Genomic DNA, 26,199 nt, shown 5'->3' with positions numbered 1-26,199 from the left:
GAAGCAACATTTTACTCATTTTAAGAATTTCTTTAGAGAATAAGAAACAATAGAAGTTTAAGTTCAATGAAAAGGCTAGCTATTCTGAATAATAGATCAATATTCTCATCAAATTAAAACATCTGAGATGAGCCACATCTACCCCAAACCTGACAGTCTTTAGGTAGAATTTTATGTAGACCTATCGTTCTTGTGATCAGTGGAGTCAAGTTCCAAAGACAGAGGGTAGAAGTTGCATTAGGTAGAAGAATCAAGGGAATTGAGATGATGATTCTAAGCCAAAGTGTTTTCTTAAGAACTATAGGGATCTCAAATTTCACGTATGCATATGGTGACTGACTATCCTGTGGGTTGCAAAACCCAGTCTTGGAAAGTGTTAATGGATTTAGTGACAGTTCCTTGCCCATGAGTGAACCATGGGATAAGAGGAAGAAGAGGCAAGGTGTGAGAGTGGTTTTCTCAAACAACCAAGAAGGGAAAGGGCCCGGAGATGAAATAGGCAGTTGACAGAACAAGGAAGGAGAGCAAGCAGAAGGAACGGAAGGTCCTCTGAGCACCTGCTGTGTGCTGCAGGTGTGTGCCAGGAAGGCCATGTGGAGCAGCTCAGCTGTGAAGAAAGGAAAACCTGAGGCGATGCATTTTGGAAGCAAGCGAGGGAGTGGCTTTGATGAGGCAGAGTGGGCTGTCAGAGGGGACAGTCAGTCCTAGGACTGTGGAGCTGCCATGAGCGTCATGCTGAGCTCACACCTTTGTGATGGCTGCTAGGGCTAATGCAAAGTTTGAGTTCCATTATTTTCATATCTGCTGCTTTTTTTAAGCAGCCAGACACAGATGACTTTTAGCAAGTACAGAATTTATATTTAAGCAGTGCATAATGAAAATCGACGGCTTCTTGTTGAGAAAAGCACAGTGTCAGGAAAATATCCCTATCCCCGTCTTTCCCCTGTCACAGTGGTGGAAATTTTACATTTGAAAGTGAAAAGGCTTAAGATATAATTTTTTAATCCCATCTTTCCTGCCCACTTGCATCTCTTCCAAAGCTTGTCAGGGCCAGATCTAGAATAGTAAGAGCCATTAAAAATTTGGCATCTTGCACTCTGTTTTTTGGAATAAACTCAGTGTGGGCCAATTTATGGTAAATTATTCTCTTCGTGTGTGAATTTCCTTTTCTCTCTTGGCAAATTCATGCTTGCCTCTACACCCCTGCACACAGATCTTAAACACACACATTTATTACAGAATCTGTGTGGGTTCTGTGTGTAAGTGTTAAAGTGTGTGCCCATGGCTGTACCCACAAGTGCATATGCACATATTTGCACCTATGTGCTTATATGATAGCAAATTGACTTAAACAGTTTGTCTTGGAGGTTTGTGTTGCTGTATGTATGTTAGCATACATTCTGTTGCAACCCGCAAACAGTTTCTCAGTCAAAAGATGACAGAATTCAGCAATCATTTTGGGAAACACCATAGTAAATAAATATATTGCTTAGCTCTGTTAAACCAAGCATGCCAATTCTTAATCAAACCGAAGGCAAGCATGGCATTTCTCATCTTTGCAATCAAAGACCAGTCCTGTAGCCAGTCCTGTAGCCAGTCCACTGCCACAGGGGGAGGCAGAGCCAAGGCCTTGCTGCAGCCCCCATCCTCTGAGCACAGAAAGCTCCCAAGCTAGGTGTGCTTGTAACGTGGGATCATATGGGATGATGGTGTCTGCCTCCCATCCAAAGAGTATGGCTATAGGAGGGTGGATAGAGGAATGGCATAAGAATTGTTTGATCTGCTCTTCTGGGGATATTTGACTCGGGGCAGCTTAGGGCAAGGTCCCAAAGGGCTTTTTTCTTTGCATGAGAGGCTCTGATGAGAGGCTCTTTCCTGGCATATTGGAGCGCATATTAGCTCAGCTTTTAAAGGGCAATTTAAAACAGTTTCTTTTCCTTTATGTATGAAGAAGGCCCACATTTATGTGCCTTGAATTATTGCGAATAACACGTTCCCAATGGGTCTGTGTATGTTTAGCTCAAGTTTGGAAGAGGGTGTGGTAGGAAAACTGCTTGTTCCATTCACCAGCATTGCTACATATTTCTCAGAACACCAATAAAGAGGTCAATGCATCGCGTCGCAAAAAAAAAAAAAAGAAGAAAAAAAAAAAGAAAAAGAAAAAACCACAACCATACGCTGGTACTACTATTGTTTCCCCATCTTGGTTAGATATTAAAATAATAAAATATATATTTTACAGTAGTTCTATAGAACATTCAAATCTAGCAAAACCCATAAATACATTTTTATAGCTTTTGCAATGTTGACCATTTGATGTCATCGCGAGTACTAACTGGCCTGACCTAATTAAAAGACCTTAATGAGCTTACTACACAAGGAAGTCTAGGAAATCAATATGTTTTTTTACAAAGAGTTCATTCTGTCCATTTCGCTTAGCATTTATTTAGCAAATAATCTGCAGCCACTTGAGTATATGCCAAGCACTGTACCCAGTGCTGGTAATAAAAAGATTAATAAGACTCAGTCCCTTGTCCTCATAAAGCTCACAGCCTAGTGGGGGAAACAAACAATCCAATTAGTGTACCTCTGTGTGTTAGCAAGGCAGTGGGCAAGGCGTGGTCGGTGTGTGGGAAGTGACCTATTGTGCCTTGGTAAAAGCATAAAGGAAGGCGTCACAGAGGAGGTGACACCAAGCTAAGGGGTCAGTAGTACGTCACTGGGCACAGGGAATAGCATATGCAGAGGCAGAGGCAAAAAGGAGTTTGCTGCTTAATTAGGGAACTGCAGCTGGACTGGCCTGTGGCCCTGGGGGGTGGGGGGGGGGGGGAAGGAGAGGTGGGAGGACCGGGAGGAGCAGGCCTGACCACGGATGCACTAGAGCCTTCCTTCCACCTGCAGTCTTCTGTTTCTGTTTTCCCCTTCTCCTTTCTTTTGCTTACTTTGTTGGCTTTTACTTTATCCCCCATCCGTCTTGAAAGGCCTGAAACTTGAGAGACCTCTTAGAAAAACTAGAGCTTTAGGGAATGTTTCTGACCTTTAAAAACCAAAACCAAATAAAACACATGAAAAATAATGCCTAAAATCCAAAGGCTGATTGCTCCAACTGCTGTCAACTTCCTCACTTTAGTATATAGAAAATAATTCAAGGGTGTTTGGGTCAGATTCCAAATGTATTCTGCTATCTTTCTCTCTCCTGGAATGTTCTGTGAATGCAAAGAAAGTAGGATGGGACCTGATGGGGTCGTGGGGGTCTTTTTGTTTTTGTTTTAAATCACCCACAGAGCCTAATCAAATGCTGAAGGTGTAAGAAACTCCACTTTCCCCGGTCCATTTGTAGCAGGGACGTGGTCAATTGGTGTATAGACCGGGACTGAACAAATTAGAATATTTGTCTTCTTTTTCTTTTTTTTTTTAATATTTTATTTATTTATTCATGAGAGACACAGAGAGGGAGAGGCAGAGACACAGGCAGAGGGAGAAGCAGGCTCTATGCAGGGAGCCCGACGTGGGACTCAATCCCTGGTCTCCAGGATCACGCCCTGGGCCGAAGGCAGTGCTAAAGCGCTGAGCCACCCAGGCTGCCCAACATTTGTCTTCTTTAATACAGAGCAGCAAAACATCTGAAAATTGCTTTTATGTGTCTTCTTTATATGTAGTTCGTAGAAGTATGGTACTTACATAGGCACATTTATATGGAATTATGTATGACCTGCCATGATCAGAAACACAGATACAAAGAAAATTAAGGAATTTGATTTCTTTTAGGTATATTTATGCAGGACCAATGACAGGCCTTAAATACATTTGCTCTACGAATATGTAATCAGACTGCATTTACTGAGCTCTGACGGTGAACCTCTGGAATATACATGCTCTAGTGGATATGTATTTGCAGATTGCATGAAATCGATGGTAATAATAGCAGAATCAGGCAACTTACTTATTGTTATGTTTAAACAACCTTTTTCATTATTTGCCCACTCACAGAATAATTATTTGCTTGAGATTATAGTTTTCCGGCATTGTATTGACACAACATGAATAATATATGATACCTTATATTTGTTGACTAGCTGGAGAGAGCCATATGATCTGACTTAAATACCAGTGTTTCACTGTGGGGTATTGGCTTTCCAGTTGTAAATACAGTGCCCACAATGAAGTTCCATTTATCCCCAGCAAGTTTCAACTGTTATAAACCAGACACTTGATAATTTCCATAAAAATTTAATATGGTTCAAATGTTGGCACAAAACTCACATATTTCTCTCTACATCGTCATGTGGCTTCTCAAAAACACTGTTTTCCATTCTGTTTTTTTTTTTTTAAATTGTGCCCTCATTTACTTTGTCACTTTGTGTAGAGCAAGGACTCATTTGCGTATCAGCCACTAACCCATAACCCACAACGTTAAAAAGCAACGAATGGTCTTAAGCTGGTAGGAAATACATACATACTGACTAGTTAGGTAAACTTTGTTTTATATAGAGCTCTTAATTAAAAGTTAGAAGGACGACAAGCCAGGAAGTCGCATTTATGAGCTATTTAATAGATTCATGGTGTACACCAGAATAACAGGGAAAAACATAGTAACTGGGATCTCTTTATTATGGGCTAGGGAAACATTACAGAAAGGGTTTTATATTAATTCTACAAAATGTTTAGTGGTTCCAGAAGATCTGGGTAAATGAATACAGTAGGCCACTTCAGAACACCAGGTGAGTGGCACGCAGGCTGACTCATAAGCCCCAGGGTCACAGCCTCTTGTCCCCTCGACCTGCTCCACCAGCCAAACAGGCTGGGGAACTTTGAAAGCTGTCATAGGAAATGCAAGTGCAAATCTATGTAGATATTTGCAATCTTTGGAAAATCGGTCCAGAGGGGGCCCTGATTTCTCTGCAGTTAAAGGAAGTCTCAAGTTAATCAGGGGTAACCATACCAAGACCTAAAATAATTTCCTACTGAGGCCACTTTTCCTCTGTGTAGAACTTTTGAAATATTATAATCCGATATTACCTTTTAGCAACCAAAAGGAAACATAGAAATCCCTTTTCTCTCAGTCTGCTGTTCGGATAAGAAGGTGGTTAGGCTGAAAACATGAGTAAAGTCACAAAGTAAGTGCACACGGAGATCCGTTCATTACCCTCACTGCAGGATGAACCATCAGAATGAGACCCAGAAAGGAAGGAATTCCATAGCCACTCAGTGTAATGAATTCATGAACCAGATACTTTTGAAAAGCCTCAAAACATTTGAATTATTTTCTTTTTCTCCCTTTATGTAACACTTTCTACAAACTGACATGGTAGATGTTACGCGTTTACGCGAGCATGCACTACCACTGAGAATGCACTGGGATTGGAAATCACAGGATGGCACAGGGCGAGCCAGCTGTCTAAATGTGGATGAAGACTGGAGGATTAATGGAATCAGGTGGCCCCGTGGGCCTCCACAGTCTTTCTCTTTTGCATCTCTGTCCTTTTTTTTTTTCAACTTTTCTTCTACTTTTTCCCCCCAGACAGCACTTTCTGTCATCTTCCCAGCCTACGTTTTAAAATTAGATTTTACTCTTCCACACTTTGAAGGATGAAGCTGCCATAGTTTGCCAAAAGCAATCCCTTTCTTTATTTCTTGATTCTTGCTCTAGTCCTTTGTTTATTTTCTCTCTTCCTTAAAAAACAAAACAAAAAAAAAACATTAAACTGTGTATTGTCAACCTAAGATTAGTTTAATGATCCCTAGAATTTTACTTCTCAAAGGATAATCTTTGAACACTCAACATTTAGAAGTGTAGCCAAGGAGACTCTTAGGAATGCACCACGTCTGGCCTCACTCCACACCTACTGAATCAGAATCTGCATTTTAACAAGAGGCCCAGGCAACTCATTGACACCTTGAGCTGGGGAGCACTGTCCCAGCAGGAAAATTGGCTGAATATTAGAGGTGGATTTCTCACCTCCTCTCAAGTGTGTGAGATGGCTCCGGCCTTCAGCTCCCGGCTGTCTCCCTCACTTGCACCTTTGGCAGGTATCCCTGTGGTTCAAGAGGACTTGAACTCTTGGTCTTATGGTGGAAGTAACCTTGACTATATCCACGGCATTAGAAATATTTGCTGGCCTTTCCACCAGTGCTTTTCACCTCCCATTGTCTTTGAGCTGTAAGCAGAAGATGTATGCCAGCAATAATTCATCGGTCCGTCCCCAGAGCTGCAGGCAGACTGCACCGCAACCACCGCTAATGGGATTAATTGGTCTTGACCGATGAAATTGTGAAAGTATGTACCTCCAAGGGTCATAAACACTGAGCCTTAATTGAAATCAAACGTATATTTTTAAAAAGCATGTCCAGCATCCTAGACTCCTTTCTGTTTGGGTTTTGTTGACATGAGTGATGGTACAGAAACCTGATCAGGAAAGGTTTGCTGTTATTACTGCTTTGAACATGAAGTATGCTTCTCAGTACGTTAAGTAGCTGATTAGGGGAAGGAGCAATATTCTACTTGATTATTGGTTACACATATGGAATAAATCCTATTTTAATGGTGTCTAATGAGCCTTTCATTTTCAGAACCTTACACAAAAGCCTCTAATAGAAAGGGAAAGTAATATTTCAAAGGTCATCTTAATAGCACTTAATGTCAACAATCTGTAATCAAGCCAATATATATGGATGGTGATTACAGTCCAGTTGTGATCCTTTAAATATGAAATAATCTCCTAAATTAGCAAAATGGCGTAAGCTAAGGTTCTCTGGGTTTGAGGCAATTTATACTTTTTAATTAAAATTTGTTACTTGCAAACAGCCTCGGAGTTAGAGATCATTCTCAGAGTGAGGCTTCATGCAATGCAAACCCCCGAGATTTAAAGTTCTGTTACCTACAGAATTGTTTCATGCATTATTCTGTGTGTTCTGTAAAGTTACTGAAATGTGCAAATGGAAAGCTATGTGCTTTTTTCTCAACAGGGGAATGTAATGGGCATTAGAAATGTGGAATGTGGGGATGCCTGGGTGGCTCAGCAGTTGAGCATCTGCCTTCAGCCCAGGGCATGATCCTGGAGTCTTGGGATCGAGTCCCACATCTGGCTCCCTGCATGGAGCCTGCTGCTTTCTTTACCTGTGTGTCTACCTCTCTCTCTCTGTCTGTGTGTCTTTCATGAATAAATAAAGTCTTAAAAAAAATGCAGATGCGTTGCCGGTCAGGAGGCCACTGAGGGAGCTTGTAGGCAATACCTCTTTCAGAACCATGTATCTGCTGGGCAGCAGATTAAAAAGTCAGGAATTTTAAAGAATCTCTGATATGAGATTGGCATTCTGAAACTTTGCGCCATTTGCTGCAGGAATAGAGATAACTCAGCTTTACCCCGCATCAGGAAATGTTCCTTTTTCAGGCCAAGGCTGCTGCTGGTTCACATAGCTCTTGTCGCAGTTAGAAGTGGGTGAATACTGCAAGGAGATTTTTCAAAGCAAATCAGCAGTGGTTACAGTACAAGTGGCATTCACAGATAAAACATGAGAATCTCCTGGAGGGCTTGTCAACACCCAGTTGGCTGGACCCCCACCCCTGGGGTTCTCTTGTACATCTGGGTAGGGCCAGGGATTCATATTTCTGACAGATGCCCAGGGCCCTCAGCTGCTGCTGGGTCCTGCAGCACCTCGTTGAGAAGCCCTGCTATAGGTTTATCAGTATGGACACTGCCCAGCCCTACAACTTACCTTATGGCCATCTTCCCATGAGCTTCATTGAGCTTCATTCATCTTCTTCTCCCAGGGCCTAGCACACATTGTGCCATGCTCAGAGGGTTTACCCAATATGTGCTGGGGACAAAAAAAAAATGTTATTTACAGGAGATTACTAGTATATATCAGACCCCTGCCCACCACCACTCCCTGTCACATCACTGTCCTGTGTTTGCCTTTCTTTGGCATTCTGTGTTTCCTCCTCCTGCTGCCCCCTTGGATTCTGAGAGTTTGTTTTTTCTCTTGTCTTTTTCCATATGACCTGTGTTTGAACCACAGGCAACCTCAGCCTGCTGGTTTAACTCCACTTGCCCTTGGTGCCTGGTTCTACAGACAGTGTGAAAAGGTAAGGACCTGAGAGTAGCCTCTTGGTCAAGTTTTGTATAAGGCTTGGTTGGTGACGGTGGCATAAGCAGTCAGGTGACACTTAGGACTTTGGACCTCAGGGTGGACCTTGCACGGTGGAAACCTTGATGAGAAAGCCTTTGGCTAAACCCAAGGAAACACTCTTTCTGTGGTCCTTGCTTTCCTAGGTTTAGATGTTCATTCGCAAGGCGAAACTCACTCATTAAAGATTTGGAAAACATGAAAAAAACATAATATAGAAAAAGGCATCCATTTACCCAGACGCCCAAAGCATCCAGTTTTGGAGTATTTTGTAACAGCCTTTTATACTTCTATCTAAATGTTAGTTTATTTTTAATGCATTTGCATTTAACTGAATTTATAAATCTAGGGGTAAAATTGCCCTGAGGGAAAGGAAATTCTTGTGTTGAATTACAGGGTTATTCCCATAATGAATGATAATGATTCATTACACAATTGTTTGCTTTCAAGTTTAAGCCAGACACCATTAGAAAAATGAACAGCACCTCCTTCCTCTTCTTGCAGAATTGTTGGTGTGCAGAGTTCAATCAGGTGTGGTGCTCTCTAGACCGCCCTGATGCGTTGGGTGCAAGGCCTCCCAGGGAGCCATGTATCAGTTCCTCAGTGCTTGACTTTCCTGGTTTGGGGTTCTTGATTTCAAGAGCATTTCTTCAACAAGAGTGAGTGGGCAATATATATTATGAGCCCCCAAGTCCAAGAAATTGCCTTTCTCTTGCCTTTATTCTGGCAACCCCATGGGGTCAAACATGATGCTTCACTCTTAATCTCTCCCCCTGAAAATACTCTAGTGCTACTGCAAGTGCTGACAGACACTGTCACCTTCCAGCCTTTTATGCTGCAGATGAGATGCGTGACATCAGCTGGATTTTCATGATTTTTACAGATAATCTCTTGGTTATCGTTTTCAGTCCGGCTGCTCATATTTTCCTCCTATCTTTGCTATTTAAGAGCAGTCAGGATGTTCTGGGATATAGTTCACTTTTCACTCATTTACATGGGATGCAGCAAGCCTTTTCGTCTTTGATCAGTTTCTGTTAATAGTAATAATAGCAATTAATTGACTTTAACTGGACATTTAACAGGAGAGAGCATGGAAACACCAGTCTAGTGTCCAGCTTATGTCTGATCAAGTGGACAGTTTGAATTAGTTCTAGGACATGTCTAGGATACCTCTAGTCCCTCTGTGGTCAATCCAGGGGGTCTTGTTTGTCTGATGCTCACTGAAACCTCATTTGTCTGTTCTAAAGTAGTTCTCCGTCCCCATGCATGTTGGTTCCTAGACAATGCAACTTTCTCTCTGATCAGTGTTTGGGACGACTGGTACAAGGGAGTGGAGGCCAGGGCCTCCCCAGGTCTGTGTGTGTACCCTGGAGCTTGCCTTGGCACAACATCCATCCTACAAAAGAGCCTTGCTAGGAACCAGACTACAGGCTTAAGGGATCCAAAACCACAAGCTCATTTCTGACCTAAGTGTGGCCCAGCAGGTGACTGTCAAATCAACTAAGTTCCAGCAGTTTGCTCCAAGTGGTCATTCAGAAAGAACCTTAAAAACACAGGTTTGGTCAGCAGAGTCTTCTTAGCCATGAATTGGGGGATAACATTGAGCCCCTTTAATTCTCAAATTTGAGACCCCCTCCAACATCTGCAGAAACAAGGCCACTTAACCTCTCTTTCCCTTGAATGGTATGTCATTATATGCCTTTCACTCTGTTGAAAAAGTAGTGGCTCTGTCAGCAATCATGTTCTGTTCAGGCTAAATTTATTTTTATGTGAAATAGAAATCAGGAAAACACCAAAATTATTTTAAGCAAAATATCAAAATTGAAATAAACCAACATATGTCTGTGAAACATGTATAACTCTCAATCAAAAATAAGTGCAACTTTCATAAATTTCTTAAAATACTCTAGCATGCAAATCTGGATGACTTAAATAGACGGAGTTATGACATGGTTGGTTATTCTTTCTCCTTGGTCCATCCATTCTTTAAACCTGGCCAGCTCTGGACTACTCCTTCATGAACGGTGTACTCTATCCTCCATCATCTACTCTAATAATCGCTAGAACTGAGAATTTCATAAAATGTCTTGTAGTAAGGTTAAATAATACTGCTGATTTTGAATGGAAACCATTTTGAATTTACCTTCTTTACTTCTACTCTGTTCTACCCAGCCATCCCTCACCCCTCACCTCAGGCCCTACATTACTCTCTTAAGAAGTGAGGGTTTTTAAAAAATTGCTTTAAACTCCATGTCCATATTTCTAAGTTTCCTTTGCAGTGGGAACTCAAATGGGGTTAAAATTGTTAAAGTGACATCAGTATTTGGGGCGCTTACTACCAAAGAGAGAGTCACAAGTTAAATGCCCATCTCACATTTATGCCTCATTTACAGGCTTCCTATAACACATTTTCTTTATTAGATTGTCACTTACAGGATTGGAATCACTGTGCACCTCTAATATAGTAGCTGATATTTTACCCACAGAAGATACATAGTAAATAGTCTCATCAATAAATATTATTGACAAACCCAGAAAGCATTTCTTGAAACCTTCAGCCTTTCATTTTCAATTCTTCTCTTCATGAAGGAGGTAACAACATTTCTTAGAAAAACAAAAATAGATACAACTATCACTTCATTTGGAAAATGTTCTCAGCACTACACAAATTGTGTTCCAGGAGATTTTTTAAAAGCACATTTAAAACGTATCTCATTAGGCTTGGCTTCACTGTGTACGCTAACAGAGTCGCTCTTTGGGGAATTGAAAAACTCCTTGAGATTATTTAGGAAGTTTATGATTGTGACAACCCCACAGACACATGGCTTTTGCATCCTGGACCCTTGGATCTTCAGCTCACCTTTATTCTCATACATCACATTGAATTTTTTTTTTTTTTTTTGCTAGTTTATTAGTTGTAAAAAGTTTCTTCCTTCCTGATTCCTTCCATTTAGTCCAATTTGGAAATGGAAAAGTGTGTTAATTTTTTAATAAATCTTTAAGACACGCATTACTGTATTTTTATTAACTGAGCCAGATGGCTCATAGCAAATTTTCTCTGACATAAGTAATCACAGAAATCAGTTTGAGACCCAGATTTGGTATGGAAAGTGGCGTCTATATTAGTGGAAAAATGTGGTTCACATAAATATGTGGATATTTTTAGAAGTCATATTTGTTACTGTTTGGATTTCATTTTATTTTTTGTTTTTTGTTTTAGGCCAAATACACACCGAGGACATGTTTTTTTCCCGTCCCCCAAACCCAAACATTCAAGCTCCTTCTCAACAACCCAAAACTGTTTTCTTTTTTGCAGTTTGAAGGTTGCAAGAAGGCCTTTTCAAGGCTTGAGAATCTCAAGATTCACTTGCGGAGTCACACGGGTGAGAAGCCATACTTGTGCCAACATCCAGGCTGTCAGAAGGCATTCAGTAACTCCAGCGACCGCGCCAAGCACCAGAGGACGCATCTAGACACTGTAAGAATGGCCGGAGATTCCCAGCTTCCAGCCCCAGGCCCTGGTGTGAGAAAGTGCCCATTTGATAGTGGCATGCTGAAGTGTTTGCTTTATGTCTACAGGTTATAGGGACAATGCTAAAGGCAGCAGTGGAATCTTTGTGGAGAGGTCCAGAAGGGGCCCTGTTGGGCTCTCTCTTCATTTTTCTGTAGTGACAAGCTATCCTAAATATTACAACTGCCTGAAAGACAAAGGGGTTCCTTGATCACCTCTGTGTACAAAGCAGAGGCAGTTCAGGTGTTGTCACATAGTAGATTTCAGTACACAGGATGACTACCAGGCATAAGGCATAAAAATAAATTATTCAAATATCAAGATATGCTGAAATAGATAATATATATTATTGCTAGAATTGGAAAGTCGTTGTCTGTTATTGTTTTTTCTTTACCCTTGTTCTTCTTTTTTTGACATAAGAACTTTGAGACTGGCATGGTTACCCAGTGTGAATCTGGCCTTTTGCTTTAGAAACCACCTGGCATTTTCACCTTCAGGCGATCTAAGAAGACTCAGCAAATCTTATGCCAGGGTTCAGTTTTATCATGCTTCCTGTGTGTTAACAGCCGCATATCCATTGGCATAACCCTTATGAGAACAACTGATTTTCATCGTTGAAAATCACCTTAACTCTTTTAGTGCTGTAACATTTTGCTTCTTTTCTAAGACTTTTTTATTTTCTGTTATGTTGATCATCCTTCTTTGCATCTCTCAAGTTCTGATGCCATTTGCCTTACAGGAGGCCAGGTAGACTATGTGCAATTTCACTTCTTTTAACAAAGCCATCAGGATAAATGTATTATACACATCACAGATCTCTTATCCCACATTCTTGCAAATAATGTATTCATGACAGTACTTTCTCAGTGTTAACATTCCGATGTCTATTATTAAACTACACCAGAATTTGAATTTTGAAAAGATACTGTTATTTCTACACACCTTCTCATACATATTTAAGATTCTTCTGATGTTATAGTTGACATATTTATTAAATTTTATATTAGTCTCTATTAGTCATATTGATAGAAGTCATTTTAGCTATATGTCACATAACCTTTCTAAACAGAATTATTTCCTAACATACGTGTGATGGTTTGCCTCATAAATAGCTGAAATATAATTAGAGCTATATGAGCATAGGATAGCCCCTTTCTGCTCTAGGTGAATTGAATTCAGTGATTTTAGGACCAACAGAATAGAATATGTAATGAATAAATTTGGTGAATAGCAGGATTTTTTAAAAGGTAGAAATAGGAAAAAAAAAGAATAAATTATGTTAAAATGTCCTATTTTGTATGTCTAAAATGGTCTTGGTAGAATCTAATAAATTTTCCAATTTGTCATTAAACTTTATCATGGAAGAATGAACATTCACGAGACAAGATTGTCTTGAGAAATTGCCTCTACTCTAGCTGGTTATCTGTAGTTTGAAAGAACTATTGTGAGCCTAAGTGTTATGGTTCTACAATACCCTTCTTGGAGCTAATTTTAGCTAATCAGACTACGAGCATTTTCTAAAATCATTTTGGAATTTAAAAAAAAATAACTTTTTAAAACTTTTGAGGAAAGCTACCACAGATAATAATTTCATGATTCAGTTCAATGCCAGTAGCTTTTAAAACCTAGCTATTTAAAAAAAAAAACAAAACACTATTAAATCTTTTTAAAACCATCATTCTTCTTCAAGATGCAAACCAACAGTCCTGTTTAAATTTTTATTGTATTAAATGATTTGGTAAGCTCTTTTAAAATCATGTAAAAATTAAACATTTGTTTTAAAAAGCAAATGGTCGCTGCTTGAAAAATGTATATTTAAATGTAGGCCCTCTTTTCCTTTCATTAAGCACTCCTTATGCTAGTGTTGTCAGAATTTTGGATAAAGTATCTTTCTTCAACTCAATGGATTCTTTACTTATAGGAAAATGATTTTTTTTTCTATAAGGCTTACCGAGTTCATAATTCAAACCCTGAAAAGTTTTATTAACTTGTTTCTCTATTAGCGTCTTAATATCTAAACAGGGGGAATGATTTTATGGTACACGTGGAAAATAGAGTTTGATAAAGTGCAGCATGCTGTTTAAAGCTTAGGTCATCTGAGGTACAATGAGCAGTGCACTAGTAGCACTGGGACCAGACCACTGCTGTTTTGGCATTCTGATCCCAGGTGGCTAACAGCAGGGGAGAGAGGGTAACCCCCACCCCCCCTGAAGTGGAGAGTAGCCAAGCCTTCTTTGAGAACTCAAAAACAAATATAAAATCACATTACCCATTTCTTGTCTTTTCAACCCAAATACTACCGGCCATGGTAATAATAATGGTATTGATTTATATAACATGCTAATATTCCTGAAGTTTTTTTTTTTTTTTTACATGCCACAGTGCTCAGATGTGAGTTTATGTGGTTGCAACATGACTGCAATAAAGATACTATCGAGTTGCTGCCCCGAAGCCAGGGTAGGATAGGAAAGGCTGTGCAGGAAAGCCACGCAAATCCAGAAGATTCACAGGTGAACAGAAACCTTCGTTTACCCAATGGAAACTCATTGGTGAGTGGCTTTAACCCATATCGGCTGACCCTTTGCAAAAACAGTTATTGAGAGCCTGGTTCAGCCACTATCCCCTCCCTGTCTGATTTCTCACATGTAACTCAGTGCCGAACGCACTGTGAAACTGTGAGACCTGATGGGGGATTTAGTCAATCAGTCAAGGAACAGACACATTGCACTTAGAATTCGTATTGCGAGAGCTCAACTAAATTATATATTCATGACTTTACCTTGTGGTTGGAATCAAAAATGGCAAAAACAAAAAAGCGAATCATAAATGTGGCTTCAGGCAGGGCAAATAATATAATCCACATATGTGTTGGCCCACAAGATGACAAGCATACACATGAAAACAGGAATAAATAGAGGAAAAAAATCAGGTTTTTTTTTTCTGGCTTTTTATTTTGTTTTGATTTGATATATATATTTTGTTGTTATTTTTAATGGAATAGCCATTTCCCAGAACAAGAATCCTATTCTAGAGGCAGAGTTTCACTTCTCCTCCTTACATTTCAAATCATGTAGGCACAACTGTAATCAATCTCACCTACTGAGGTCCTAAGTACATGAGTGACTGGAAGCTGTGACTTATGAACACAGTCTATCTTGTGATTTTTTATTTTAGTTCTTAGATTAAACAGAAAGATTTGCTTTATTTCATAGCTCAAAAGCCATCCTCTAGACTCCACCTGAGGCCCTGCAGCTCACATCTCTCAGGAGCATGAGGGCATTGAATTAGCCAAAACTTGTGTTCTCATTACACCCAGCCAAGGGCCCAGGCTGAGCACTGGGACTCCTCTACACCTGCAATCCTATAATAATATTTCTCTGGCTGAGTTTTCATGTGTCTGTTGTTTGGGGAAAAAAAACCTATTGCCTCTCACTCACTTTCTACTAATATTCCCCTTTTAATTCTCATTCTCTCTTTCTGAATCAGGTTTCCTCTGAAACATTCCCAGTCTTTTCTGGACTTTTCTGCAGCTTCTCTCTACCTGAACTCTTAAAGAATGTGTTTCCTAGTTTCTGACAATACCAAAGATTGTTTTCAGGGGAACATAACTGTAAGTATTACTAGAGATGCTTACTAATAATTTCCACATCCAAAAATGTCACGAGAGAGGCACCTTGGTGGCTCAGTGGTTGAATGGCTGCCTTGGCTCAGGGCATGGTCCTGAGGTCCTGGGATTGAGTCCCACATCGGGCCTGCTTCTCCCTCTGCCTATGTCTGCCTCTCTCTCTGTGTCTCTCGTGAATGAATAAATAAAATCTTTAAAAACACACACACACACAAATGCCATGAGAGGTTCTGTGGGAGGAGTGCACCTCTAAAGGCTGTCTCCTTGTTTCTCAAAAATTTAGTCCCCTTTGCCTTGATGCAAACTTTCAGGGCTTTCTAATTAAAATGCACAAGTAATCCCCAGCATTTTCACCTCAGCCAGTTGGTAAGAATTCCTGCTCTGAAGTCAGTAATCTGAGTAAATTTCCCTCAGTTACTTTTATGATTTAACTACAGCTGGTTGTTTGTGTTTTTTTTTCTTTCTTTCTTATTTAGAAACCTTATGCTTGTCAAATTCCAGGATGCACCAAACGCTACACAGACCCAAGTTCCCTACGAAAGCATGTGAAGGCACATTCTTCCAAAGATCAACAGGCAAGGAAAAAGGTAATTTTAAAAAAGAATTTATCCAGCCAGGAAAGGCACATTTAAATGACTCTTGCAGTACTGGGACCTTGTGCTGGACATTGAAAGTCTTCAACTTGTTACATGCTCTTTGGGAAGGGACATCTTCCATGAAGTAATAGCAATGTTATAAACAGATATGCAATTCTGGGGAGGGCTCGTATAACAAGAATCAGAGAAAATTAGCAAAAGGCACTAAACCAGAGAATAACAAAAGGCTTTTATGGAAATTAAGTCCACATAGTTAAAGGAAATTGAATTGGGAAAAATAGCACAACAAAAACCCTTTCTGGAGATAAGTGCTTCTCCATGAAATATCAATTGGCTGAAACCATTTTCATTCTTATGGAGAGGGTAGGTGTATCTCTAGGATAAGTATAGAGTATCCCTCCCTTTAAGCTGAAAGAAAGAAAGAAAGAAAGAAAGAAAGAAAGAAAGAAAGAAAGAAAGAAAGAAAGAAAGAAAGAAAGAAAGAAAACACGTTTCTTAATAGGTACCATGTATGGAAATCTGAGAAAGGAATTGAACTTAAAATTACTTTGACATCACTGAGGAATTAATGCATCTTTAAAGTATATAGAATGCATAGTGTCTTGGATTTGGAAGAAATGCTAAAGGTCAACCAGCCTACCCACTTGACTCTCTCAAACTCATAAGATCTCTAACAGGTGTCTGGTCACGTTGTGCTTCAACACCTTGAGATATGAGGAGCTTACTACCTTTCAAGGCATTTCCCAATAAGTGAGTTTATGAGTTTTTGGACCAACAAGTACCTTCTGACCATGGCAGAAAAACACTGAGTTAACCTTAGCTTTTTGAGTGTTCCAATGCGTTAAGATAGTACTACTGATTCATTTAAGGGCCCTTCGTAATAAATGTAAGGGAATTTAAGATTCAATTTATTTCAAGTGATTTAACCCAATGATGTGATTGAACCCCATGGCCATGGTTTTCAGGTCACTAGCACTTCTAGTTAACTAGAATTGTGCATTCTTTCATGGTTTATAGGGATTTAACACTTTCATGTTGGGAAATGCTGTGTAGTCTTTTTTTCCTACTTGAGCTTTTTCTTCCTTGTGAGTTGTTAGCACAAAGCCAGTTGAGGGCTCATATGTGGAAAGAGTTTGTCCTCTTCCCTGAGAATTAGAAAAATGCCCAGTTGGAAGGATTTGATAGATACTCTTAATTGCATACAAACCCACTCTTGTAAGTCAATTGTTAAAATCATTTTTTTCTCTATAAATATAATTAAGCCTCTTTTATTGGAATACAGTAAACTGATAACAGATGATCATTATCAACAGATGATAACAGATGATCAGTCAACATGGACTAAATATATTCCTGTATTGTAGAAGAGCAAAGGAACTGCTAAGTGAATTAATAATATAAATAAAGTTGTAAAGAGGATACTTAATACTTTTTAAATAACACCAATGTTGCATACTGTTCTCTGTGTCAGAAGAACCACGGCCTAATGGCTTTTGTCATTATCTATGTGTGTATCTTGTGAATTTGAAGTGATAAGTTGTCTTTGTTAAACAAAGACACAACAGAAACCTTCTTGGGAGTTGTCTCTCCTAAATCTGACCATTAACCCCCTACATTGTCTTAAATGTATGAAGTTTTACCATAATAGCAAACCTATCATAAGACTGGAGAACAACTTCCCTGAGAATAACAGCTACCATGGACATGAGAGAACACAAGTCCTGCATCCAGACAAATAAGCACTAATTCGTTATTCCACTTCAGAAGGTAACCTAGGTTGACAGTAGGTATGGAAACATAATGAGATATTTTCAGGAATTATTAATTAATTGGTTTCTGTTGTTCAAATGCAGTGTGTCTCAGTCTCTATATAAAACAGGAATAGTTTTGATTGTGTGAAAGATTCCTGAAGCATTAATTTAAAAAAAGGAAAATCAGACCCCAAGACTACAAAATAGAAATTTCTAGACAATTTGCAGATAGCCCTCAACTATCAGTCTAGGTTACAAGGATATACTTTCGAAGAGCAGTATTAAAACCCAGTGTCAAATATTGCAATACTCCTTTGATTTTGTCTTCTGTAAAATGAGGTACCATGTCTGTAGTGATTCAGCTTTGGATGAGCTCCCGGTTTCTTGCAAGTGAGTGAGCTGTATGTGGCTGCCTTTTATTGTCCAGACCTTAGGGACAAGGTTACTGTGTTTTTACTCTCCAAATTTTCACCCATCTTTTTAATCTGAAGATTTTAAGAATCTGTTATGAATCAGTGATAAATTAATCTGTGGAAATTAAAACGATGAAAGTTGCCCCATCCAATAAAAAGGAGAAATGCCACTCCCGGGAGCAGCAATGTGAATAAACCCAAATGAAATCAGCCAATCCACGTTTTCAGATCTTGTACCGGTGTCCCAGCGTGTGATATTTACACGGTACAATGTTGTTACTAGACCTTGAGATTCTAATTGCTAACTCACATCAGGACTTGGTATTTGAAATATTTCCTGGCAGCAATAATAAAAAAAAAGAAGAAGAAGAAGAAGTAAGAAACAATAAACCTTTTAAGGCAGAATTAAGATTATTTACGACTTTAATTAAAAATTGAAAGTTGGCATCATTTCAAAAAAGGCTTTACAAAAATGTGAATTCATCAAAAATAACCATAAAAATTCCAAGGTGATAAAGGCACAGTAGAGTCATGGTCCCAGCCCTAGGGAATTGTTTTGTTGAAAAGAATAAAACCCTTTCCTGTCACACCCTGTTAGTCATGGACTCGTTTAATATACCCTGCCTGCCTGCTTTCTTCTAATCTTTTTAACCTCCCCCTAGACACTAAATGACATTATTTTGGTCTTAACATTGCTGGCTTTACGAGGCCCCACTTTGAAATCTGGGCTGGAGACAAGGCCCCCTGAGCCGTGGAGACTGCTATTTATCAGGAGAGGCAGAGTCTTCCAGAGTGATGCCCTGGCCATGGGCATATGAACCCTCCCCACACCTGTTGGATCCTACTGAAAACCCAAGGACCTGAAAGCTAAGCTAAATGTTGTTCAGGCTACGAAAAGAAAAAGGAAGAAAGGGGACGGCTCTTCTGCAGAGGAATGAAGAAAGTAACTTTTCTCTCACCTCGTGTGTGCACACCCACATTTTCCGTCAGCTGACGTGCAGACTTCTTCCACTGGATGCGCCTTACAGATCTTGAGTCCATTAAAGAGAGGGTTACGCAGATAAGTGAGTCGTGAGATACTCTGGTCACCCACTCTGGTCTCCAGTGAGAATAGAATTTAGTCCGCAGAGCAAAAGGCAAAATCTGTCCTTCAATTCTCTCTGATAATGAGTGGTGAAATACGAGAAAACTAAGGCAATAAGCCACTTGAAATTTTCCTCAAGGCTGTGAGCTTTATCAGAATTTTTCACTTGCACCTTGCAAGTGCCCATAAGCAGCGAGGAGGGGGTTCCCTTCCATTCTGGCTCATTATCGACATGGACTTTTTTAAGTGAATGCAAAAGAAGGCCGGGCCCAAAGTTAGAGATGACACGTGTCTTCCCTCCATTTCACAGCTCCATGAAGGTGCCAGACTCTGGCTGTGACTCGTGAAAAGTTCGGTTCATGTTCACCTCTGACCCACCCTGGTTGATGACTTTCATGTTCACAACCTTAACACAGACTATGATAAACTCCACGCAGTGTTTGAAACGTGTGCGAATGCCACATGCACTTCTTTTTCCCACTTAGAGGCCAGTTCTGTGGAACTCTCTGGCCAAGACAGAGTGGTTCACATAACGCACTTCTCATCTGCTTAGAACTGGCAGTTCTGTGGAATCTGTTCAGAGCCGCCACCACCCCATCCATACCCAGAACTATAAACAATTTCATGAAATACCAAAGAGCTCACCTTCCTTTGTGGCTTCATTAAAATCTTCAAAAGTTACGTGGAAAATAAATCTGTTTCCCCTACGTGGAGGCACAGATTAAAGGAGCTGCTGAGGCTCTCAATTTTCTCCCATTTTCCTGTTATCATCTATGTGGCAGAGGGTGTGCACATGGGGGCACACGGTCAGAGACTTTCCCAGATTGTGACTTTCCTTTTTTGTTGTCATGATTCCTCCCTCCCTTCCACTCTCTTCTCCCCCTACTCTTCTCTTACTCTGACTTTTTTTTTTTAAAGATATTATTCATTTATTCATGAGAGACACAGAGAGGCAGAGACACAGGCAGAGAGGGAGAAGCAGGCTCCTCACAGGGAGCCAGACATGGAACTCGATCCCTAGACTAGAATCACATTCTGAGCTGAAGGCAGATCAACCACTGAGCCATCCAGGCATCCCTCTCACCCTGACTCTTAATGGAATGTCAGTCATGGGCACATATCATGGATATAGGATTTCCGGATGAATTAGTCCTGTCTTCCTCTCACATGTAATAAATCATATGGGAAATCATATTGGAAGAGTGATGCTTGTATGTTGTTAAAATGGCACTAAAATAGTGATTGTTTTTTAAAGTGAGTCATTCACTAACTTCTATACTTTAATGATTGTTGGTGGCAAACTGCTTCTCTCTCTTCTCAAAACGATGGTGGGACATACTATCCTACCTGAATGTCCTGATGCCTCAATTGAGGGTAACTGATTGTGAGAAAGGCACTGGATATGCTTTTATAAGGCAAATAATTGTGGCCCAAAATAGTGATGTTAATTAATTAAAGTTAAGTGATAAAAACAAGTTATCTTGGGCAGCCCGGGTGGCTCAGCGGTTTAGCACCGCCTTCAGCCCAGGCCTGATCCTGGAGACCCGGAATCGAGTCCCACGTTGGGCTCCCTGCATGGAACCTGCTTCTCCCTCTGCTTGTGACTCTGCCTCTTTCTCTCTCTCTCTCTGTCATGAATAAATAAATAAAATTTTAAAAAATCATCTTAAGTTTAACCCTCGAGTCATAGCACCAATTTAAAGTTGAGACTAGCTGCGTGGAGGCTTCTGATTTAGGGAGGCTCAGTGATTCCAGCTCTGCCTTTTTTTTTTTTTTTTTAAGATCTTACTTACTTATTTGACAGAGAGAGAGCACAAGCAGGGGGAACAGCAGAGGGAGAGGGAGAAGCAGGCTCCCCGCTGAGCAGGGAGCCCGATGCGGGGCTCAATCCCAGGATCCTGGAATCATGACCTGAGCCAAAGGCAGATGCTTAACCGACCCAGCCACCCATGTGCCCCCCAGCTCTTCTTTTGTGAGTATTGTGCTACCATGTGGTACTGTTATGAAGGACTTGAGAATCCCTGTGGGGTGTGGGAAGTGGAAGGGTGGGGCCAGTTGTCTATAAAGTAAGTAGTTAGTGAGGAAAAGCTACTCTTTCTGGAGAGATCAGAAAGCTGTCTTCATCCTTGAAAATATAAAGAAAATTAATACTAGTGTCTCTGGGCCTAGAGGCCCAGGGTCTTTTTATAGGTCTTAAAGCACTTGACCCAAAGTGTGTTCTTTGCAACACATTCCTCAGGATGTTATTAGCTATTACTTTAAAAACTGCTTGTCATTGTCCTATATATTTGGGAAATGCAGAACTGAATAATATTCAAGGTTTTCTTCTTGCAAGAGTTTTCAGAGCCAGGGGTATATGATACTGCAAAAGAAAGGGAACATGAAACATTGCTGAGAACTACTCAGCCAACAAAATCATCTTTTTCCTCTAGAGCATCTCATCAAACTAGTCTTCTAGTAAATTACTTGTGATATAATATCAAATAATTTATTTCATCTAACAAATATTTATTAAGCACCTGCTGGGAGCCAGGCACAGGGTTAGACCCAAACACACAAGTAGTTACAAGACAGACGCATATTCTCTACCTTCACAGAGCCATGTTGTCCTAATGAAACCCAATGACAATAAAAAAGTCAACAGAAAATAAGTAGCATAAATGCAGGCAAGGAAACAGTGCGGGGTGCGGGGGTTGATACGGAGGTTACAGAGAAGACCCGCTGAGGGGGGACGGTCAGGGGCACATTTGAATAACCACTTTGGAAATGAGAAAAATCAATTGGCTGTGCAATTTTAAAAAGCCCTGTTTAAGTCAAAATACTATACCTTCCTGGGGCACCTGGCTGGCTCTGTTGGTAGAGCAGGAACTCTCAATCTCAGGGTCATGAGCCTGAGCCTCACGTTGGGCATAGGGCCTCCTTAAAAAAATGCTGTACTTTCCTGTTTGAACTTCTTCTGGAAGAACCTGGTACTAGTGAGGGCATAGCAACAGATGTCAGGATCTTCTTAGCTTGTTATATATACTTGCATTTTCTGCTGCATGTCCTTACTCTCAGTGGTATTACAGGGCCTGGGTGAAAGGCATAGCTTTCATCTCCCACCTTAGAAAATGACTCCCACCAGCCAGCATTTGCGCTTCACTTAGCCATCAGCATAGGTAGCATCACTGAAGCCCTGCAGCTGCTCTGAGAATTTGGAAACAAGGAAGATCTGAACTTGGCTTTCTGAAGATTACATGCCAAAAAAAGACACATGGACTCATGTGCTTTCAGTGCAGTAGGAGAAATGCTACGATAGTCTCACAGACAATGCTTCTGGAACATGGCGTCTGAGGGTTTCTTTGTAAATGATAGACATTCTTAAGGAGTGAAGTCTTAGGTTCCATGGTCAGAAAGAAAAGATCTGTGGGCTTTTATATAGTCCTCGATTACTTTATAATACTATGTCATACCTGGGAAACTAGTTTTATTTTTATTCTTCCTGAAAATTCTGATTTAGGGCAAATAATGGGGGTGTTTGGCACAGCTCTGGCCAACCATGTAAGGAATGAGGACCCTCTGGCAGGTACTTTAATAAGCAATTGAGGCTGTACAGTGCCTAGCACAGCTCCCTTATGGAAATAGTTCCTAGGTAATTGCTTTTTTGATTGATTGACAGAAGCCTTCTAAGCTTCTCATTCCCTTTCTCTTATTAGATTCTGTGAATTCTTGATGAAAATGGTTTTGGAATAAAAGCATTTAGCTCAGACTCTCTGCTGCCAAATATATGTCCTAAAATATCATGACACAGCTCACCACAGATCTTCTTGGGCTCCGCTCTTCATCTCATATCCCTTGAGCAATCACTGCTCCCTCTGCTTGTTCTGTCGTCCTCCCTTTTCAGCTTCAGTTGAGCTTTGTCTTTGATATCCATGGGCACTATTTTCCTATTTTGTTTGTATCCTGACTCTCTGAGCTGTGAAGATTTATTTTCAGGGTGACTTCACACAAGGGCTCGGATAAGCCTAATGTAAAAACTTTTCATGGTGGATACTGGGCAGGTGGCTGTGTCTTCGAGCAATGTTTGGATTGGATGTAGGGAGGTATGAGCCTCTCTTAAGCAGGGCCATGAATTGCTTTGTGACTTAGCTTAAGTTACAGGCCCCTGGTTTGACCATATCCTGTCTTCACAGCTAGCTTGAAAGCCAGACGCAGAGCCTCAGAGGTGAAAGGGGACGACCTATTCAGCAGAAGACATTGTTCTGTCACAAGCCTGCAATCCAAGGCAGTATATTGTAAATAACAATGAAACAACTGCATTTGCAAATACTTTCCTTCCACAAGAACTGAATATTCTTGCAGGGTCACCTTTCAGTGATTACCCTAGCCACTCTTTCTGGGTCATGTGGATGCTTGGATGATGGTGCAAGAAAGATCCAAATAAAGGAAAGGAAGCTGAGACCCAAACCAGAGGGAATTAGAAACAAACTTGAACCTATGATATTTGGTTCTATTCAGGGGTTATTAACCTGGGCTCCACAGACTATAAGGGGGAGCTTCATGGCTGGATGGGTTTCAGGAAACTCATGAAATCCCAGAAATTATATGAAAAATGTATTTTCTAGGTAGAGGCTCTAGAGATTTCACTGACCCTCCAAAATTAAGAGCCTCTGATAACAAAAATAAAAAACCCAAAAAACAAAAAGAAAACAAAACAAACATCACAACAGGACACAAGGAAACTGTAGCAGATGCTATATGTATCCATATGTATCTTGACTATGGTCATCATATCATAGTGTGTGCATATGTCCAAATCAAATTGTATACATTAAATATGTGCAGGTCTTTGTATATCAACTACAACTCAATAAAAAAGAGAAAAAATTTAAGAAAGAAGAAAAGAGGGATCCCCGGGTGGCTCAGCGGTTTAGTGCCTGCCTTTGGCCCAAGGCGTGACCCTGGAGTCCCGGGATCGAGTCCCACGTCGGGATCTCTGCATGGAGCCTGCTTCTCCCTCTGCCTGTGTCTCTGCCTCTCTCTCTCTCTCTCTCTCTCTCTCTCTCTGTCTCTCATGAATAAATAAATAAAAATCTTAAAAAAAAAAAAAAAAGAAAGACTATCTGAGCCAAAAGAAATACAGGACTCTTCGTGACTATTTCACCTGGCTTTCACTACAATACTTGAAAAGACTCTGCCCCAGTAAGAAGAATCTATGCTTCACGTGCCCTGAAGGATTGCTTCCTACTTACCTACATCTACTGCGTATCTGATATTTTGCTAAGTGCTTGGTACCTGTAAAAAAATGGTAAGATACACTACTTTCCCTTGAGGCAATCAGAGATGTCAAAGCTGGATTTTGACAAGGGTGGGCTGGTTGTACAGATGGTGCCTGGCAATGTGGAATAGGAATAGACTGGAAGCAGTTGCACTGCTTAGAAGGATGTGCACTTTGACAGAATGTAATGGAGGCCTGGATGAGGGTTAGCGGGTAGTTGGGATAAAAGTGAGTGAGTGGGAAGCAATGATGGATTGAATGCCAGGGGTAAGGAGAAAGGAAGAGTCAAGATGGTGCCAGAATTCCTAGCTTCAGGACTGGGTGAGCAGTCCCTGGGCAGAGTGTATTTTTCCTGCTCAGTAGGCCTGTCAGTTGATTGGATCAGGCCTACTCAGATTATCCAGGATAATCTCCTTTCCTTAAAAAAATCACCTGATAGTAGACACTAATCACTTGATCTAGGTCTAAAAAATACCTTCACAGCAATACCTAAATTAGGTCTTATTGTATAAGTGGGGACTAGAAGCTAGCCAGGTGGATACAGACAAATAACTGTCACACTCACAAACCGGAATGCTTTATATCCAGATTCAAATGAGGTTACTTTTTTTGAAGGTTGACACTAACCACATGAAAACTGGGTAAGGCGCACCACAAAGTGTGATTTATATTAATGCAAGCTGGTTGCTCACTAGGAAAACAGAAGGAAGTTCATTATTGGGTAGACCTGGTCCTACCCCTTTGTATTATACCTTTGACTGTTCAAAGCAAATATGTTCATGCCAACTAATTTACAGACCCTGCTAAGAGAGTAAAAGAGGATTCTACTTCAGGCAAATAAGCAGATACTTTTTACAAACATTTTGCATTATGTATCCAAATTTACAGGATCATATAAGTTTATCATAATATATTAACTTTTACTTTAGTCATTATTGTCCTAATTTTATATCATACAGTGTACATTAATACAGTGTGTTTCTGTCATACTAAATGAAATAGTGACCTAAAAACACAGCATGCTGCCTGCCACATTATACATATCCAATAAAGGTTAGATATTACTACAAGAATTACATCATGTTATATATTAGGAGTTTCTAAGAGGGATGCCTGGGTGGCTCAGTTGGTTAAGTGGCCAACCCTTGGTCTTGGCTTAGGTCATGATCTCCAGGTCCTGGGATCGAGCTCTGCATCACCAGGGAGTCTACTTGAGGATTCTCTCTCCCTCTGCCCCTCCCTGCCCTCAAATAAATAAATTTTAAAAAAGAATTTCTGAGGGAGAAGATAGGTAATTTGAAATTTTAGAAATTTTAAGTTTTCTCTACTGTAGACTCCTCCATTAATTTATTTTTCCCTCAAAGAGATTTTAGCTGTTTAAAAACAATTCATAGAAACTGAGATCATGACATTATTATAAGTTGTTTATATTATCTACCTTGCTTTTTCCTCACATAAGAAACACATTGTAGTCACATGTTCATGTTTCAAAATCTTGACCAGACAAGCTGACTGTCCTGATGTCGATTTTTACCCAGAGAATTAGTATCTCTGGGTTGGAAATTCCTACCGTTTGTCAGTCTGCCCACAGATACCATTACACAAGTGAGAAATGGAGGGTTAGAGACCTCATACTGAGGAGTTTTGCTTTCATGCCTATTTTAGATCTTGGTTGTTCCCTGACAGAAGACTCCTCATGTTTCCTTATTCTTATAATGATTTACCATTTTATTTCCTCTCGTGTGAGTTATCTGCGCATTTCTCCTGCCTATCTACAGACTTCTAAGTCCTGGATCTGGATTCGAAGGCTGAGACCCTACCAGGTTCAGTGAATG

The 26,199-nt window shown here is 40.3% G+C and overlaps 1 protein-coding gene across 30 annotated transcripts in view; it reads left to right on the top strand.

The window, feature by feature from the left end:
• The window catches only part of GLIS3 (GLIS family zinc finger 3), a 552,705-nt gene that overhangs the window by 440,360 nt on the left and 86,146 nt on the right, over nt 1–26,199 (top strand). For 29 of the 30 annotated variants that reach the window (XM_072840236.1, XM_072840221.1, XM_072840213.1 and 26 more), the window contains 2 exons: nt 11,444–11,605; nt 15,740–15,850. In XM_072840236.1, coding sequence (XP_072696337.1) covers nt 11,444–11,605; nt 15,740–15,850 — 273 coding nt within the window. The remainder of the gene's footprint in view (nt 1–11,443; nt 11,606–15,739; nt 15,851–26,199) is intronic. The other variant, XM_072840247.1, reaches the window with a different exon arrangement.

Source organism: Canis lupus, chromosome 1, assembly GCF_048164855.1.
Source record: "Canis lupus baileyi chromosome 1, mCanLup2.hap1, whole genome shotgun sequence".
Lineage (NCBI taxonomy): Eukaryota > Metazoa > Chordata > Mammalia > Carnivora > Canidae > Canis > Canis lupus.
Note: the sequence above shows the minus strand (reverse complement) of the source record. Positions and strands in the feature narration are given on the sequence as shown.